The 18,746-nt window shown below is 36.5% G+C and overlaps 1 protein-coding gene and 1 pseudogene across 1 annotated transcript; one reads left to right on the top strand and one right to left on the bottom strand.

Annotated features, from left to right (window-relative positions):
• The first annotated feature begins 9,103 nt into the window (after window positions 1–9,103).
• On the top strand, window positions 9,104–10,247 carry LOC143645602 (olfactory receptor 9G4-like; annotated as a pseudogene).
• A 7,360-nt stretch (window positions 10,248–17,607) lies between these two features.
• On the bottom strand, window positions 17,608–18,525 carry LOC143645983 (olfactory receptor 9G19-like). The gene has a single exon (XM_077115066.1). The coding sequence runs from the start codon at window positions 18,523–18,525 to the stop codon at window positions 17,608–17,610; it is 918 nt and encodes a 305-aa protein (XP_076971181.1).
• Between the last annotated feature and the right edge of the window lie 221 nt (window positions 18,526–18,746).

Below are 18,746 nucleotides of genomic sequence, written 5' to 3'. Positions count from 1 at the left end.
TTAATTTCAGTCAGATGGGAAATATTTTTCTAGTCCCTTTGAAGCACACACAATTTTCATTGTTCTCCTAGTGTTTACTCTTGAGAGTGAAGTTCAATGTGCTGATCATTCACAATAGAGTTAATAGCTTGACATCATAATTCTGCATTACAATTGATTTGAGAAGAGGATGGAATAGAAGATAATAGAATAGGTAGCAGAGGGGGTGGAGAGGGAAATTTCTCTAGCTCACCAAACACAAAGTTGAGAACTACATTGTATGTGCTAGCATTTTAGTTGTTTAAGGAGAGGGACTGTGGGGAATATTTCCCATTCTGGGCAAAACCCAAAATGAACAGAGTCAACAGTGAAATCCTGGGTTTGGATCCTGGGTTTGGATTTGACTGTTGTTGAATAACAATTTGAGCATCCTTTGAAGGCTAATGAATTTTTTAATCTCCTCAGTTTTGGAGAATTCTTTTGTGAAACTTGAGAGTAGACAGTATAATGTATCAACCAATATAAAATAGTGCCACATTCATTTAATTGCAGTAAGAAAAGTGGACTAGAATCATACTGCTTAGGTCACTCCACCACCTGTTATCTAATATGTATCTTTGATGTGCATCTGAAAGGAAGATATCTGGTGCCCCCAATCTAATAATATTTATTTATCAATAAGTGTTTCTAAATAGGAAAGATTTATATTTGATTATTTTCCAAATGAAAGAACAAATTTGTCTGTAGAACCTAGTCACCTGTTTGGACTAGTCATTTTCCAATATATGCGTCTCCCAAAATCTGGTGCACAGTTCCAGCTCTTCCATCTAAACCTCTTGATTCTTACAACTTAATTCATTTATTTGAAGTATATCTTAGGCCCACTAGAACTCTTTTCAAGTTGGTCATGCCTGGAACAAACATTTGCTGGTCCTTTTTGTCAAAACAAATGCCTTTTAATTGCATCAATATTTCCTATTAGAAAACATGGGTGCTCTAGATAAAAGATTAGCACTCCTGAATAATTGTTTCTAAATAGCTTTAATCCAAAGAAAATGCCTTAAAGTTTATTTCCCTTTCATAGGCACATCTGGATAAGGTTAATTTTCCTGTTTTATGGATTAATTACTTAACTGTTCTTTTGCCTACTTATGTATATAGTTTGACAGATTATTTCCATGTTATTTGAATCATCCTGAAAGTCTCAGAAATAAATAAAATAAGACAAGAAACCATTGGAATATGTGGTAACACCTATTTGCTTTTATATTTGTAAGCTGTCTACTAATTCAGTGGAGTGTATTTAAGAATCACTGTAGCATAAATAGGGCTGTAGCTTTTGGAGAAACTTGTCTCTTTGCTTGGAACATAGACTATAAAATTGTTGCTATTTTGAGATGGTTGAAACAAAAGCCATTTACTTTCACTAGACAGTTCATAAATGGTATATATGTATAATAGTTTAATCTGTAAAAGAGAAAATGGGAATAATGCAAATGTTTTGGGAATCATTGTAAGATTTATATGTTTTAAGTTACTTGCATTGAATCATGTTATTCACATGTGAGAAGGGAGGGTAAACTGAGAAATTTCAATTCCAAAGATAATACAGTATTTGGTGGAGAGAAAATGAATGAAGAAGTTATGAGGAAATGTTATAATATAAAATAGAAATGGAAACAAGTTTGTTACTCTTCCTTATTCTTATATTTTGGCTTTCCTTAATATAAAGATAATAGATTTCCTTAGGTACATGAGAGAACAAACAGATTTACTTTACTATGAGTCTCCAGCAATATACTTTCTCAATCCCCCAAATTAAAGAATAAAAGGCAAAAGTATAACAGCTGTAAGAGAGAAATAAAATATATGGGAAATGATGAATAGATAGATAGATTGCAAACTGCTTTAAGTCTAAGGAAAGATTCTAAGTGACAGTCTCTATGGGGTGATGAAGTGATTTATAATGAACAAGGTTCTATGAATTTATATTCCTTTGCCTATTTAGTTTTATATATAATGAATGTATAATTTAAAAGGTAGACTATTTCAATGTGATGCATATTTCCTGAAAATAACACCATTTGGGAACTTGAAGTTTCACATATCTAAAAATTCCTGTTATTGATTTTCAAGGATAGATAAAAGTTTGCTGAAAGAAAAACTAAGGAAAGATAGCCAGGTCAGGGCAAAAAGTATATGGCAAGGACAAAATTATGAACCATGTGATATACTCTAGAATATTTAAGTAGTAAAATTTGAAAAAATCCTATAATCAGACACAATTAATATTTATATTTTGACAAAACCACAGAGAGTGCATTTTTAAGATAATACTATGTATTTCATCATATCCTCAATAATATATCATACCTGAACTGCAAATCAATTGTAATTGTGTCTTTGGAGACCAAGGTAACTTTTTCTGGGATGCTATATGAAAGGAGACTCACGGGGCTGTTGTGGAAATACATATATCATATCCAGCAAAGGCAATCCAAAGCATCAGAGGAGGGGAAAAGAATGACATATCCAGGAAATAGCCTTATTGACCAAGGGTAAGTACATAAGATCAGGGGCAGCTAAACATTTGGTCTCTCTGTGCCATCAGCTATAATTAGGAATACAGCTGTACTGTCTGGCCTGGCTCTCAAATGATCACTTCTATGCTGCAGGTCACACACACACACACACACACACACACACACACACAAGCACTCACACATCACATACATGCACATGTACACTCAAACACTCATATGCTGCCTTTAAGACAGCGTGCCATCCAATGTTGTATCAGTCTTGTGGCTGTACTTGAGTCAACCTATATTCACTCACCTAGTGGAGAAGCCAACGGGACAAAAAGTGTGCATGCTGTTTGACACTTAGCAGTGCTTCCCAAGCAGTCAGGGAAGGACATTTTCATTTCTCAGTACTGATTTTTATTTACCACAGAATTTTGTGTGCTCCCAAGGCTGAAAGCAAGAAGCAAGGCTGCTACAGGGGAAGACACATTTTACAACCCATTCATGTCTGATATTTTCCATGCTTTTTATTTCCCAGTCACATATTAATTGAATTTATTTCTAATACAAAGCAGATTTGAAGTCTTGGGAATGAGTCTGCTCTTTTATTTATTCTTCCTTCTTACTGGTCTTATGGTACATGAAAGAGTGAATCTTTCTTTAATATAAATGCAACTACCCATTTATTAATCTTAGAAATATTTATAGAGTGTCCATTAGTTACGAGGAACTATGTTGGAGATACAACATTAAAAGAAACAGTCAAATTGCTCTGTTCTTATGGATGTTGTATTCAGGAGGGGGGAGAAATAATCAACTTAACAAGAGTTGGAAGAAGACAATACGAATGAGGGAAATGGAACAGTCTGAGCAGAGTGATAAGGAGAGGTGAACATCAGCATGAAATTTAAAATAGATGATTAAAGAGGTGCAAAGGTAGTTCAGAACTCAGAATGCCTGCCTTTCATGCAGGAGACTAGGTTCGAGTCCCGGACTATGTACCCCCACCAAAAAAAGATAGATGATTAAAGATGGGCTTAATTGAGAAAATGACATTTGTAAAGGACTTACAATAGATGTGGGCATGCCACATAATCCTTTGAGGGAATAGTGATCAGGCAGAAAGAAGACACAGTTCAATATTCTAATATTGGGCCATGGTTGAACTTTTTTGAGAAACAGTAAGATTGCCAGCAGTTCTAGAAGGGAGTGAATGTTGGGGCAAATATTAGGAAATGAAAATAATTATTAATGGAAGTCAAAGATACACAAGAAATTTCGGACATTGTTTGGAATTTAACTTTAGAGGAAAATAAGAGCACTTACAGGGTACAGGAGTGACATGACCTGACTTTTTTTTGTATGCTCAATGACAGGGGTCACATTTCATTCTTTTTTCTATCTGGTTATCCCATTATTACAGTCCCACTTGTTCATTTTGCTTGCTTGTTTGCTGGTTTGTTTAGGGAAGTGCATGGGTGGCAGGTGAGAATTCTACCACTGAAATACCTTTGCACCCCCATGACCTGACTTTTTAATTAAAGACTTACAGGCTATAGACAGTAAAAGGCAGAGGTATGAACAAGTTCAAAGACTGTTGGAACATGCTTGGGAAAAATAATGGTGTTTGGACCCAAGTGGTAGTAGTGGAGGTGGTGAGAAATAGTCAGATTAAAGATAAATCATGAAGGTGAGGACTCCAGAATTTCCTATAAGTTTGAAGAGCATATAGAAGGGAAAGTGAGTAGGATAATGCCAAATTTTTGGCTTGAGAATCTGAAATAGTGGAATTTTATTAACTGATCTGGGGAATGAGCAGATCAATTTTTGGAAGTGATATGTAGGAATTTTGTTTTAAACATGCCTCATTTGATGTATTTATTATTCATGTCTTGTAATTATAGAATGTTAACATTGGAAAGAAAATTCAGCATCTTCTAGTTGTGAAGTTTTTAAAACAAATTTCATAATCAGAACTTCCAGGGATGGATTTCTGGTAACTTGTAATCTCTCTAAAATTTTATGTGTTTATACAAATGTGCATTTTGATGGGACAATATTGGCCTTTACCAGTTTCTTAAAGAGCTCCATGATTCCATAATGTTAAGCACTAGTAATTATCTGCATTTAACAAAGTCAAGAAAAAGGAGTAAACAATACACACAAGCTGAAAAAACTGAATTTTAGGGAAACATTGTGTTTCTGACTTCAGACACCTTGATGGTAATTTGCCCTATATCTGAAGGTATATGAGTATGAAAGATTGTTAATCTCTTCTCCAACCTATATTGTCATGGCTGCCATTATTCATATTTTATAATAGTTTCTACAAGACATGTTAACAAATGGCAATTTTAGAAAGTTGGTGTCCTAGGTTGAGGTGTTGTTGAGAATCTCCCTAGAGTATGGAGCTTCCAAGTGAGGGAATCAGGGTTTGATTAGGTCCGATTTCAATTATGCAATTCTGCTTGTGCGAGACCTGTCTGTCTTATCTGGACTACCACCAGTGTCTGTGTTCAGCTGTTCACTCAGTTGGGGCTGGTTGATGTAGAATGGCCCCAGTATTATGTCTGGAGTCAACTTGTTTTTGACTGGGGAGACACTGAGGAAGCCTGGCTAGATGTCTATAGATGTCTAAAAGGCTAACTCAATTTTTTTTTTACATGGGCAGGCACCGGGAATCAAACTGGGGGTCCTCAAGCTTGGCAGGCAAGCATTCTTACCTGCTGAGCCACCATGGCCTGCCTGCTAACTCAATCTTGTTTACATGGTGGAGGCAGGATACCAAACTGAGAATAAAGGCAACCAAAGCCTCAGAGACACAGGCTGGCTGGGAATTCATGCGGCACAGACTTTGGTACAAATGACTGGCCAAAGAAAAGCAGAAGGAATCCCAGGTTCAAGGGGTGGGAAAATACATCCCACTCTTAAAATCAGAGCCTATAAAAAATGTGGGCTTTTTTCTTTTTTCAATATGACAACCAATCATTGGGTTGTAGTTTAGGTTTTTTTTAATCTCTTCCTGTTTTATATAAAGCTTGGTACTAAAATATAATGTAGTGAATTTGTGGTACAACTGTACTACCTGCAGAAGTATAAATAATGACTGTAATATCAGTTATTCTAATGGAGCATTAATATTTTTCATCAAATCTGTTTGTGTATCTGTTTCAAGACTTTGTAGTTTTTTGTGTGAATAGGGATAGGAAACTTTCATTGCAAATGCATACCTTAAAAGTTCCATGTCTTTAGGACTTCATTAGCAACATGAGGTTGATGTACTATGGGATATGAATTTATATTTAGAAGACAATTTGTGAATGGCTTTCTTTTTTTTCTGCCTACCAGGATAAGGACGCATTTTATACAACCATTAGTCATTCTTTTTTTTTTATTAATTGAAAAAAGAATTAACAAAACAATTCCATTAGTCATTCTTACCAGAAATTCTTAATGCATCATTTTACTGCCTTTACTAAAAGATTGATTAATAGGTGGCAGAGGACAGGATTTAAGAGAGTTTCCAGGTAAGAAAGAATGCTTGAACCCCTTCAATTTATTACCTGGCTTTTATATTAAACATGTAGATCTGATTGCATGGCTTCCTCATTATGGTAATAGCATCCAATTTTATCAAAATCCTCGTGGCTAATCTGCTCATACCTTTCTTCAACCCATATTTATTTAATCTCTCATAGTCTCTTGAACTCACTGGACTTTCTCCCTTGTGAGAACTGTCATTCATTCTCTTTCTTCTTTGAGATTGATCTCATCTCTCTCTCCTGAATTCTCAAACATGCTGCCAACTGGAGGTATGCTCTTATTTCAGGTCTTTTTAAGTGGACCAGAAAAATAATATTTTTTCAATTGTTCTCCTCTTTAGAGGTCAGAAAAATGATAGTTATTGGCTCTGTGAAGTGTTCCCAAGGTTTCCCAAAGTCATTGAATATACATGAGCCTGATGAGGTCCAGCCATAACTTTCCTTGCCTAAACAATAGATAATGCACCAGTATATATGTGGAAACAGTGAGTGGAAGCATGGATATAAAATTCATAGAGAAAGTTCCAGGTTACCATTGAGGCAGCAACTTTATAAGTCAAAGTTTTGCATATTATGCATACAATAATAATAAACTCCTATTGTCATAACATGATTTCAAGGTAGACTTCAACATACTAATAGTAACACACTGTTACATATTTAACTATGAATTTCCCAAAGTATGTGAGATCATTATGGGGAAATTGCTTATGTGAGTAATGTAGTTAGTTGAAGCTTTGAGTGGATGAAACAATTTGTGAAGCAGAAGATTGTAAAGGTAACCTGAAGTCAGCTTGTTAAGAACCTTGAGGGCAGGCTAAATCATCTACACTTTATGTACTAATGAGTAGAGATACCTTATATAGAAACAGTGATATAAGAAGAATAACCTTCAGGGCTCTGAGCTGCTATAACCAGTTTTATCAATCATTTGTATCCTCGCTGAATGTTACCGGGTATATCTGAAACATTATGACATTATTTTCTGCTGGTGTCTGGGCATTTGATCAGATTTCCCTGGGTGTGAGACCCAGCTGGTTGAAAGGTTTTTCTGTGAAATCTCTGGGCTCTGTTTTTCGTTTCCTGCCGAGTAGGTGGCGATCGTGGTGCTCGTCTGTCTGCGGGGCAGTCGTCCCGGGAAACAGCATGTGGGGGGGGGTCGCTGGCCACTGCAGCTTGGGGGAGTGCCGGTCCAAATTGCCCAGCTGGCCTGAGATGCCAAGCGTGATGGGAGGGCCCTGCTATCCAACGCTCCCAGTCAGACCGGGGAGCCACGTGCGTGGAGGGGACCCCAGTCACCAGCTGTCCCAGTGGGGAAAACACGCGCCCCTCGGGTATCTCACCGCAGCGGATTCTCCCTGCCTGTACAGCCGTTCCAGAATGGGGTACGCTGCCTTTTTGGTCTCTGTCGTGATTCCCGGAGCTGTTTTGTATTGTTTCTGTTTCTTTAGTTGCTTTTCTGGAGGAGGAACTAAGACCCGCGAGTCTTACTAAGCCGCCATCTTCTCCGGAACTATTTGGGGAAACTTTTAAGCAGTAGATCAGAAAATATATTTTATCCATTGCTATCCTTTTTAAAGGCAAAAAAGGGAAGAATAGTAATTGATTCTATCCAGACAGTTTCATTTTTTTGCCCAAACATGTTGAATTTAAGGTAGTCCCAACTATGACTTTCCATGTAGAAAAAGTGACATATCACCAGTGTTTAAGTTCAAGCACTGAGTACAAACACCAATATACAAGTGATAGAAAATTTTCTGAATAAACACTGAGGCAGTGACTTTATACCACAACATTTTGCACATATTTAAGATAACAATTCCTGTCAAGATAACATGATTTGGAGCTGGAAATTTCAGAAAAATATTTTAACATACAAATGAATGGTAGCACAATGCTATGTATCTAACTATGAATCTCCTAAACTATGTGAGATTATCATGGACAAATTGATCATGTGTATAATATAGTTTTTTTGAAATCCTGAGTGGATGAAGACAAAAATAATGAAGCAGAAAGTTGAAAAAGTAAGCTGAAATCAGCTTGTAAAGAACTTTTGGCAAAGGCATCTGTTTTTTGCGTGTTAATGAGTAGATCTTTCCAGATCTGTGAACGTGAACATTATTTAACCAATAACACTGAGAGTTTGAGAAATAAATTGGCCTTCCAGGTTTGGGGCTGCTTTTACCCAGTGTCATCAATCAACTTGCAATGTCTCTGAAGATCAGCAGGTTTATTTGAAAAATTAAAACATCCACATATTTCTTCCAAACAAACCATTATTCTGCATCTCAAGTAGAGGATTTCTGTTTGCAACAGTTGTTTACATACAACTCAAAGTTAAATGTTTTAAACATTAAACAAATCACAATCCTTTCTTGGCTTCAACTAACCCTCACTGCCACTATATCCAAGGAGGATGTCACTTGGCTACTGAGACCATCAGCTCTAATTTGTTAATGGCAATATTTACAAATGGGTGCCTCCCTCTTACCTTCTTTGGGGAGCTTTGGACATAAGGACATAATCTTTGAAGGATTCTTGATTTCTCAATGTTTAATATTAAAAATGTGTTCTTCCCAATATTCAGTATGCATGGTCACAGAAAAAAATGCACTAAACATGTATATAAATCTCACATCAATTACTGCAAAGAAAAACATACCACTTATTTTATCTTAAAATAAATACTTTTAAAGCTGTTTTTAAAAAGTAAAGAGAGTCAGGTTTTCACCCTAGAATGTTACAGCTTTGATATTTTCTTTCCAGATCTGTGAACGTGAACATTATTTAAGCTCTCTGTTCTTCTTTTTCATTAACTATGAAGAGAAAATCATAATAATGCCTGCCTTATATGGTTGCCGTGATGATAAAGTTGGTTAAGAATAAGAAAGTAACTGGCACCTACTGAGTAATATATAATTCTGCCACATTATGAATAATAGTAAGAGTGTCAGCACAATATTGGTATTTATATAAATATCAACAAAGTGCCAGGGACACAAGAATCTGTCAATCATATGTGGAGTAATGCTGAGAATTTTTGGTTCTCACTACATGACGAATCTGGAGCTGGCGTTTTCATGTATGTCTCCTTTACCCAATCATGTAATCTGTTAATAACTTGTAAGTAATTTTTATGAGCTTCAGAGACTAAATTTCTGTAACCAATAAAAAATAAACCTCTTGGTAATTGTTGAATTAATTGATGTCCTTGTTAAATTATTATATTGGAAAAAACCTTCCATTTAGTTATAATGTCAATCAGATTTTTTCCCCTGTTAGACATGGAAGTGGGAAATCATACATACCTAACTGAATTCACCTTGCTGGGCTCCACATTCAACCCCCATTTGCAACTGATTCTATTTGGAATATTTCTGAAACTCCACTTGGTAACCTTGTCAGGGAATATGACCCTTGTTATCTTCATCTGGGCTGCTAATTGCCTGCCCACACCCATGTACTTTTAAATTGTCAGTATATATTTCCTGGTACATATCTGTCTATGCCCCCAGAATCCTGACCATCTGTGTTTCTGAAGATAAATGTATGTCCTCAGCAATATGTGGAGCCCAGTTCTTCTTTTCTTGTGTTGTAGCCAACACTGAGTGCTATTTCCTAGCAGTCATGGCTTATGACCACCATGTGGCAATTTGTAGCCCACTACTCTTTTCAGGTACCAAGACTATTTCTTTCTGTGCTGGCCTTGTTGCTGGGACCTGCACAGGGGACCTCGGGAATGCCATAGACCATACTGCCAACACTTTTCACGTGAAATTCTGTGGTAAAAATATCATTGACCACTTTTTCTTGGATGCTCTACTACTGGTTAAAATGTCCTGTTCAGACATCCAGGTCTATGAAAAAGTCATTCTGGGTGTGGTTGCCTTCACAGTACTGTCCAGCACACTTGCCATCCTCATCTCCTCCTTCAGCATCCTCCTGGCTTTCCTGAGGATTGGCTCTGCCTCTGGGAGGCACAAGGCTTTCTCCACCTCTGCTTCCCCCCTTATCTCAGTCATGCTTTTATATGGGCCCTTGTCTTCATGTATTCAAGGCCAAGTTCCACTATTCCTTAGAGCGAGACAAAGTGGCTGCCCTGTCCTACATGGTGGTGAATCCAGTACTCAGCCCTCTCATCTGTAGCCTGAGGAAAAAGGATGTCAAAGAGGCTTTCAGAAAAGCAATACAGAGGTGAAATATCACCATTTTTTCTTTTTGCTGAACATTCTTTTTGAACTGTCGAAATTATTACTTTGTGATGTTTTTTTAAACTTTGTAAAATTTAAATTGAATACATTATACAGAAAACAATGAAATATTGTGCAAACTACTCTGCAATTGTTATTATTGTGTCATAATGTAAAATAATTTAAACCTAAAATATTGAATTTTTGACATTCTCCCCAATGTGTCCTCTTGGCACAATAAAAAAGGGTTTCCTCAAAATGTATCCTTTTACTTGTCTTGGGAGTTCTTAAGGAGAAATAAATGGAATTCAATTTATTTTGTATTTGTTTTGGCTTTGAAGTTGATAAATCAACTGTGCTGCTTTGGAGAAGGTATAGAATAGTTGGACTACTAGAAATGTGATTAGGATTTTGAAATATTTTTGTAAGCAAGGTGTCCGTCTTAGATTCCTGGCTGCTAGACTAAATGTCAAAATGATGTTTTGCCTTAAAGAACATGAAATTTTATCTGACATTTTCTGGGCTAGCAGCCTTGCTCCCCCCTGGGTCAGTGACATTCTGGTGGTATGACAATCACTGAGGTTCCTTGACCTTTATGTCACATTGCAATGTCCTCACTGTTTTGTTGATTTGCAGTTTCTACTCCTCTAAGTGGCCATCTGCCCTAGTTTGCTAGCTGCCACAATGCAATATATCAGAAATGGAATGGCTTTTAAAAAGGGGAAATTAATCAGTTGCTGATTTACAGTTCTAAGGCCAAGAAAATGTCATTTAAAATGTCAAATTAAAACAAATCTATGAATTGTCCAATCAAAGGCATCCATCCAGGGAAAGAAACCTTGGTTCAAGGCCAGTGAAGATCAGGGTTTCTCTCTCAAGTGAGAAGGCATATGGCAAACACAGTCAGGGCTTTTATCTCAGTGGGAATGGCACATGGTGAAAATGACATCATCTGCTAGCTTTGTCTCCTGGCTTCCAGTTTCATGAAGCTCCCTGGGAGGCATTTTCCTTATTCATCTCCAAGGATCGCTGGCTGGTGGACTCTGCCACTCGTGGCTATGTCATTCTACTTTGCTCTCTCTGAATCTCCTTTATTCTAAAATGTTCCCTCTTTTATAGAACTTCAATAAATCAATCAAGACCCATCCAAACAGGTGGAGACATGTCATCACCTAATCCAGCTTAGCAACCACTCTTGGCGAAATCACATCATCCAGGGAGATGATCTGATTACAGTTTCAAACATACAGCATTGAGTAGGGATTATTCTACCTTTATGAAATAGGATTTAGATTAAAACATGGTTTATCTAGGGGACATACATCCTTTCAAACGAGCACACCTTCTCTTCCTAAAGCCTCCCATATTAGTGTTTATTCCCAATCTCGTTCAGCTGAGTCACAATTTAACTAAAAATAACCCATCTACATACCAGAAGAATGGTACCAACAGAAATGGACTAAGACTAAGAACATACATATATTTTTTTGGGGGGGGTTCTAACCCAATCTCTCAGTGTCCAGCCCAAATTCCTTTATAAAGATCAAATTGGGTATAAAGAAAATAGCCTCTAATCCCTGTGACTTTTACTTTAGCATAATATTTGGCAAAGTGTTAAAGAGTTGCTTACACTATAAAAATATACTCACTCTTTTAGGATTGTGTATCAATGTAAAGAGTGACCTCTTTCTCAGATAATGGACACTCAACAGTAGTCTTCTTCAAGGAACAACATCACATATAGCCCCTCTAAGGGAAATTAAGAACAATTGAAATGATTTTGAACATACAAACAAGTAAAACTTCTTAATTCTAGACTCAGTGATCACTTTATTTTACCAGAAAAATTTATGAAGTATGTTACAATTTAGTCTGAGCATATATCAAGTGTTTCATAGTTATTTTATCTAATCCTCCCTATAACACCGCAAGTTAAAAATTATTGTACTTTACAAATGAGAGCCTGGAAGCTGAGAAGTAGGAATTTAGTTAAGCTTCTAAATAAGCTCTATGAGTGCAAGCTTAATAGCTTTGTGTGTAATAAGCACATTCACAAAAATATCAAAAACCAAATTTTAGTACAAATATTCATAGGAATTTCACCATTCACATTAACACTAGCATTTCTGATCTTTCCTTCCACATATATTTGCATATATTTTCTAAGACCTCACTGCTGTACCTCCCTTCATATATATGCATGTGTATAAATATATACATACACTTTTTTTTTGCATGGGCAAGCACCAAGGATTGAACCTGATCTCCAGCATGGCAGGTGAGAACTCTGCCTGTTAAGCCATCAGCCCTTGACCTTTTTTTTTCATAAAAAATTCTTATCATTCTTTGTTCTTCTCTCACTACAGAAATGCTGAGAGTGCTTCTCAGAAGGATTTGTGAATACTCACTAGATCTCAACAATCCATTAAATTTTTTTCACATTTACTTGTAACCTATTCCATGGTGGGAAAAATACTTGATCAATCTTGGAAGAGATCATCAAATAAAATTTAATTATTTGGGAACCCAGATGTATAACACACTCTTCTACTTTCTATTAGATCAAAATACCCTACAATGAGGATAATTATTGTCTGAAGGTTTGCATAGAATTGCAGAAAATTGCTCCCTCTAGAAACCCTTTGCCAACATAATGAACAAAATGAAACACTGAATCCTTAGGGAAGTGCAGAGGTTAGTGGTTTCTCCAAACACTTGATTGAATGATCCATATGCACAGAATGATCCATATGCACAGAGTCAACAGTAATTTGACATGTGTTCATACAGTTCCCTTTAATTTGGTGAGCTGTTTTCTTAGTGTTAATGGTATTCAAGCACAGGGGGCGCTGACATGGAGAATGTCCTCATTGGTCTTGTCATGTAGAAGCTATAGTTCTGCATGATCTGAAAGGAATAAAAACCAATTTGGATCCTCAAGAACAGTACAATTGAGCCAGGCTCAAAGTAGCGTTCAGAAGTTGTGGTCTTAGAGGGATGTGTGATGCACTCTGAGGTTACTGATTTAGCTGAGGAACCTGAAACACTGACACATGTTGCTCAGTCATCAAAATTTTTGACAGATTTTAGAAAATGCCCTAAACACTCTATATTCAAACATATGAACACACATCTATCCACACACACATAGGTAGGGAAGCTCTGACTAATCAGGTGGATGGGATGACATGTTCTGTGTATGTTATTCTACATGTTTCCCCAGATCACCAGTTCATGCTCAATCAGCCCTATATTAAATGGTCAAAACAGTTGGCATGGGTTCAACCACATGGAATATACTCATCAAGGCTTTTGATTTGGCTACCTCCACTGCAAAGTTCCTACAAGGGAGGCCACCACTATGCCTCTGATATACCATCATTTTCTGGAAGTATTGTTGACCCTTCAGTAGGAGACTAATTAGATTAGACTATTTCTAAGATTAAAAAATTACAAGGACAATGATTTTCCTTCTTGGAACATACACATTTATTCAGTGTATTTCCTTTATGCATCCATTTTCTTCCTCATTTTCCAGTCATCATTTCTTGACATAGACTTTATAATGGATTATTCATCAACACTGTATCCCACCAACCATTAACTGGGATGGAGAGATTCATTATATACATGGAATAGCAACAAGGCCTCCTGCTCATGGAAAATATTGGCTTTATTTTTAGCCCATATCCAGAAGAAATAGGTTTCATGGAATATTGAAATAGTTAGAAAAAGGCTCAATCATGATTGTTGAGGTGTTCTCCAAGATGTGCTATGTTTTAAAATGTTAGCCTATATATGATGCCATCTTTCTTTATCAAGAATGTACATCTCCAGAAACTAAGGGTATGAAATAGACATGACCTATAGTGGCCAGGAAGGTGAGTCTTGTAGACCTTCAAGTTCAGAGACTGCAATTGAACAAAGGTCCTATTAGTTGAACTCTGACATCCATTTACACTTTCACACCAAAATCATCCCTCCCAAACACTACTGACAGTCAATGAATAATGATGACAGAGATACAAAGGAAAGCTTGTTTTGTAGACCCTAAACTCTCCTTAGAGCTGACTTTACCTTTTGAGCTTCTGGCTGATCTTTCTGAGCTTTCCTTAGATTGAACAATGGTATAGTTTGCTTTCCACTATCCTTTTTTGTCTCCTTCATTTGGGACTCAGACTTGCATCTTCTGCTTTCACACCTAGAGCATCCTGTTTCCCTCGTCACTTTCCCTGGAGCAGTCACAGTTGTTTGACTAATAAAATTCCTGCACATTTAATTACATTTTCATGTGGTTTCTCTGAGGACTCTGGATTACACTGTCTCTTTATTATTATATGAAATAGTTTACAAGAATTTTTATATCATGCTTTTATAACCCTAGTCTCAGTGATTAAGCAGTCTATGCACTCAAGAAGTGTGCCTGCTCAATGGAACATCATCAGTATTCTCATCAATTGGAATCTGAAAGGTCCCTGGCCATCTAAGACTCGACTGGCCCTGAACCAACAGAGGTGACGTTATGAGAAGTGTGTTGATCCCAATCACCAGAAGCAAATGAGTAAATGCTACAAAGTGGGTCAAGAAAAACTCTCTTTGTAATCCACGTATTGAGTGGTGTACTTCTTCGTGCTCTCTTAGAACTCCCTGTCAGAGGAAAGATACGCCCTTATGAAAAGACACATTTTATCACTCAGTACAAATAAGATGGTCAAACACTTGCATCTCATAAGAAGGAAGATTTAGGATATTTTACCAAGTAAGTATTCCCCTTCAACTGAGAGACTAGGAAGGAATGAAGATGACAGAACCAAGAAGACCCATAGACAATGATATTTACTTACAATTACTTAATAGATAGTCATGATTATGTATGTCTCAGCTATATAGATCTTTTTTACTTCATTAGATTATAATGTAGGGGATTATAAGGAACCTGTAATCTTGAAATTCCCCTGTGTCATGGTCCTGCTAAAAGGCCATCAAGAGTTGTACATTTTCTTTTAGAAGATTTAATTTGAAGATTCTTTATGAACACAAATAAATTTTTGCTTCTTGTAATGTTTAATTCATAAAACCCATACCTAAAAGACATATCTTGTAAATCACTTTTTTTGATATTTTAAATTTACTATTTATACTTAGAAAAATTAAATTTCTTCATAAGTTATGCTGTAGTTTCAACTTAATATGCCAAGTGTTTTTGAATGCTTTAAAGCCACAAAGTATAGATGGCCTACTTCCAGAACAGAGGTTAAAAACCTATTGTTAAACTTATATATATTCTAAAACATTCATGTCATATTTGTAATTAAATATTGATTAAGTTAATATTTACTTTTATGCCTTCCTATGATTATTACTAGCTTTTCTTTATCTCCTTATTGAGGTATCGGTGTTATTATTTAAACATGATTCTAGAGTTGAGATATTCTTTCCAGATACAAAATAGTAAGAGTACACATTTAGCTTAGCTAAGGTTTTAGTCTCTGCATTTGTGTTGATTCTTTTTTGGACCCTGGAACATGGTTGCTTCTCCAAAAAATATTAAGTAAAAGCCACTGGTTATCAGTTTGAGTTTCTGTTATGTAGTTAAATTTCAGGGTTACAATGATACCTCATGTTACATAAAAACATGACACACCAGTTTATTTATTTATTAATTTTTTTTTTGCATGGGCAGGCAACGTGAATCAAACCCAGGTCTCTGGCATGGGAGGTGAGAACTCTGCCTCCTGAGCCACCATGGCCTGTTATAACCTGCATTTCTCTCCAGTTAATATATGCTCTACTTTACTTTGGCTGATATTCAATAATTTATTTTCTGTCATCATAACATACTGATTTAGTTTAACACTTAAAAATTGTGCATTGTTTTATGAACTTCAATATCAGTAGTGGGAATTATTGAACTCTCATATTTTAGAAAATTCCTGAGTCAGCATAAGCAGTGTTCCATTTTAAAACATTTGGCTAAATCAAGCATTTTAGAATTCCACTGATTCTAGTGGGTTTCCAGTAGTTTAGCATGGGGCAAAAGCTGGTAATTTATGCATCCCTTGGTATCACTTTCTCAGGCTATATGTATGGCCATCAATTCTGAGGTCTCCTCCCTGGTTCTGAGTGACACTCCTACTTTTTCTGTAATTTCATGGTCAACTAGCAGAATGAACATTACAGTGCTTACACGATAGACACATGAGTATACATATCCTTTATAAACATTAATTATATTAGCATTGCCTTACTTTTACAAATAATTCAAAATTACATGGTACTCATATATCTGCCCAATTTTAAAAATCACTATCTGCTTGTATTCTCTATATGAACATTTTCTTTTCAATAACATGTGTACTTTCATTTCTTGCCTTGATTACTCCATCATAATTATTTTCTGTTTTATAATAATAATTGCATTTTTGTGCTCAGAAAAATCACAAGTTTGATGATGATAATCCATTCAATTGCCTCTAGAAAATAAACCATAAGCCCATAGACTGATTCATAAAAAGAAAACCAATAGACTCTTTTTTTAATTTTCCTTAATGGAAAAACACACATAAGAGGAGAAAACACAGGTGACTGATTCAGTGGTTAGAATGCCTGCCATGCAGGAGAGCCAGGTTCCATTCCCAGTCCATGCACCCCACTCCAAACATAAAGACAGGTGAGATGATGATTTCTGAGCTGATTTTAAGCCAAGGTGATCCCAAGGTACTAGTAGGTACTACTCAATCTCTTACTTAATGCTCTGGGGTAAATAGTAAAAATTTAAAACAATTTTTTAAATTCTGGAATATGACTAGAAAGTGAGACTGTTGACTAGTTTTCAATCATAGAAAATATTATAAGCTAATTTTTATAATATTATAAATTAAATAATCTAAATCAATCCAACATATTTTGCCCTATTTTTAGGAAATTACTGTATAGATATGATATTTATCAGTCTATTAAAATCTACTTATATTAAAGAGAATATGCTGTTCTTTTATTTTAGGAAGAGGATTCTTTATGGTTTTAGTTTGTTTGTTTTGTAATTAATGTGGAATTCATCCCAAATTGTTATATTTAATATTAGACTTTTATCTCTGAGGTTGTCCTTATTTTCTTTTCTTATGTCTACTGAAATGACATGGTCAGGGTGGGAAATTCTTTAATTCCATAACACTCCTTGATCATTAAGGGCCAAAATGACTTATGCATGAGATACAAACAACAAGAACAAAAACGTTGCTTGCATCTTTTTTTTTTCTAATTTTTTTGGTGCATGGTTCAGGAATTGAACCCGGGTCTCCTGCATGGAAGATGAGCATTTTGCAACTGCTCCCTGTTCACATCTTTTTAATAGTATAGAAACAAGACTTATTTGAGGAGTTTATGCAGAGCTTCTTTAACATCCTTATTCCTCAGACTGTAGATCATGGGGTTCAGCATGGGGAACACCACTGTGTAAAATATAGAAATTATTTTGTCCCTACCCAGAGAATAGCTAGACTGGAGCCGAGCATATGTGTAGAGAATAGAGCCATAGAATAAGGTGACAGAGGTCAGGTGGGAGGAGCAGGTGGAGAAGGTTTTGAGGTGGCCCTGGGTGCAGCAGATCCTTGAGATGATGATGATGATGAAGAGGTAGGTGGCCAGAATGAACAGAGTGGGAACAATGTCATTGCAGGTCAGGAGGAAGAACAGCACAGCCTGGTAACCATCCTTCCTGCCACAAGCGAGCTTCACCAAGGGAAGCAAGTCACAGAAAAAGTCATCAATGATGTTGTCCCCACAGAATTTCAAAGCAAAAGTTCTTTTTGTGATGACAGCAGAGTTACTAAACCCACCAAGGTATGAGTCAGCCACTAAAAATGCACATAGCTTTATGGACATTGCCTGAGAATAAAGCAGTGGCTTGGAGATGGCCACATAGTGGTCATAAGCCATGGCAGCCAACAGGAAACACTCACTGTAGCCCAGCCCAGTGGAGAAGAGGAACTGTGCTACACAGCCAACAAAGGAGATGCTCTTGTCTTCAGAGATGCAGATCACTAGAATTTTTGGGGTGTAGACAGAGGAATACCAGAGATCCACAAAAGCCAGATTTCCAATGAAAAAATACATGGGTGTGTGGAGCCGGGAGTCATTGCAGATTAACACAATGAGAGTGGTGTTTCCCACCACAGTCACAGAGTAAACTCCAAGGAACACCCCAAACAGAACCAACTGCACCACGGAATCTGTGGTGAAGCCTACCAGGATGAACTGAGTCACGCTGTGATCGTCCCTCTCCATGGCCACAAGGAACCTCACCTAAGAGGGGGGGATAATAAGTGTTCATAATGAGTCATGGTGCTGCATATACTGAACACATTTTAAATAGACGACATCACACCACGGTACGTCTAGAAGTTTGGAATGATTTAGTCAGTAGAAGTACTCTTTTAATACGTTATATTTGCAAATATCACTAGGATTTCAAAATTACATTTGAAATTATGGATTTGTAAGTTAGT

This window comes from Tamandua tetradactyla, chromosome 9, assembly GCF_023851605.1.
Source record: "Tamandua tetradactyla isolate mTamTet1 chromosome 9, mTamTet1.pri, whole genome shotgun sequence".
NCBI lineage: Eukaryota > Metazoa > Chordata > Mammalia > Pilosa > Myrmecophagidae > Tamandua > Tamandua tetradactyla.
The sequence above is the reverse complement of the archived record's forward strand: the minus strand, read 5'-3'. Positions and strand labels throughout refer to the sequence as shown.

Bases quoted from the DNA above. Each gene is read 5' to 3' on its own strand.
- LOC143645983 (XM_077115066.1), bottom strand. From the start codon at position 18,525: ATGGAGAGGGACGATCACAGCGTGACTCAGTTCATCCTGGTAGGCTTC.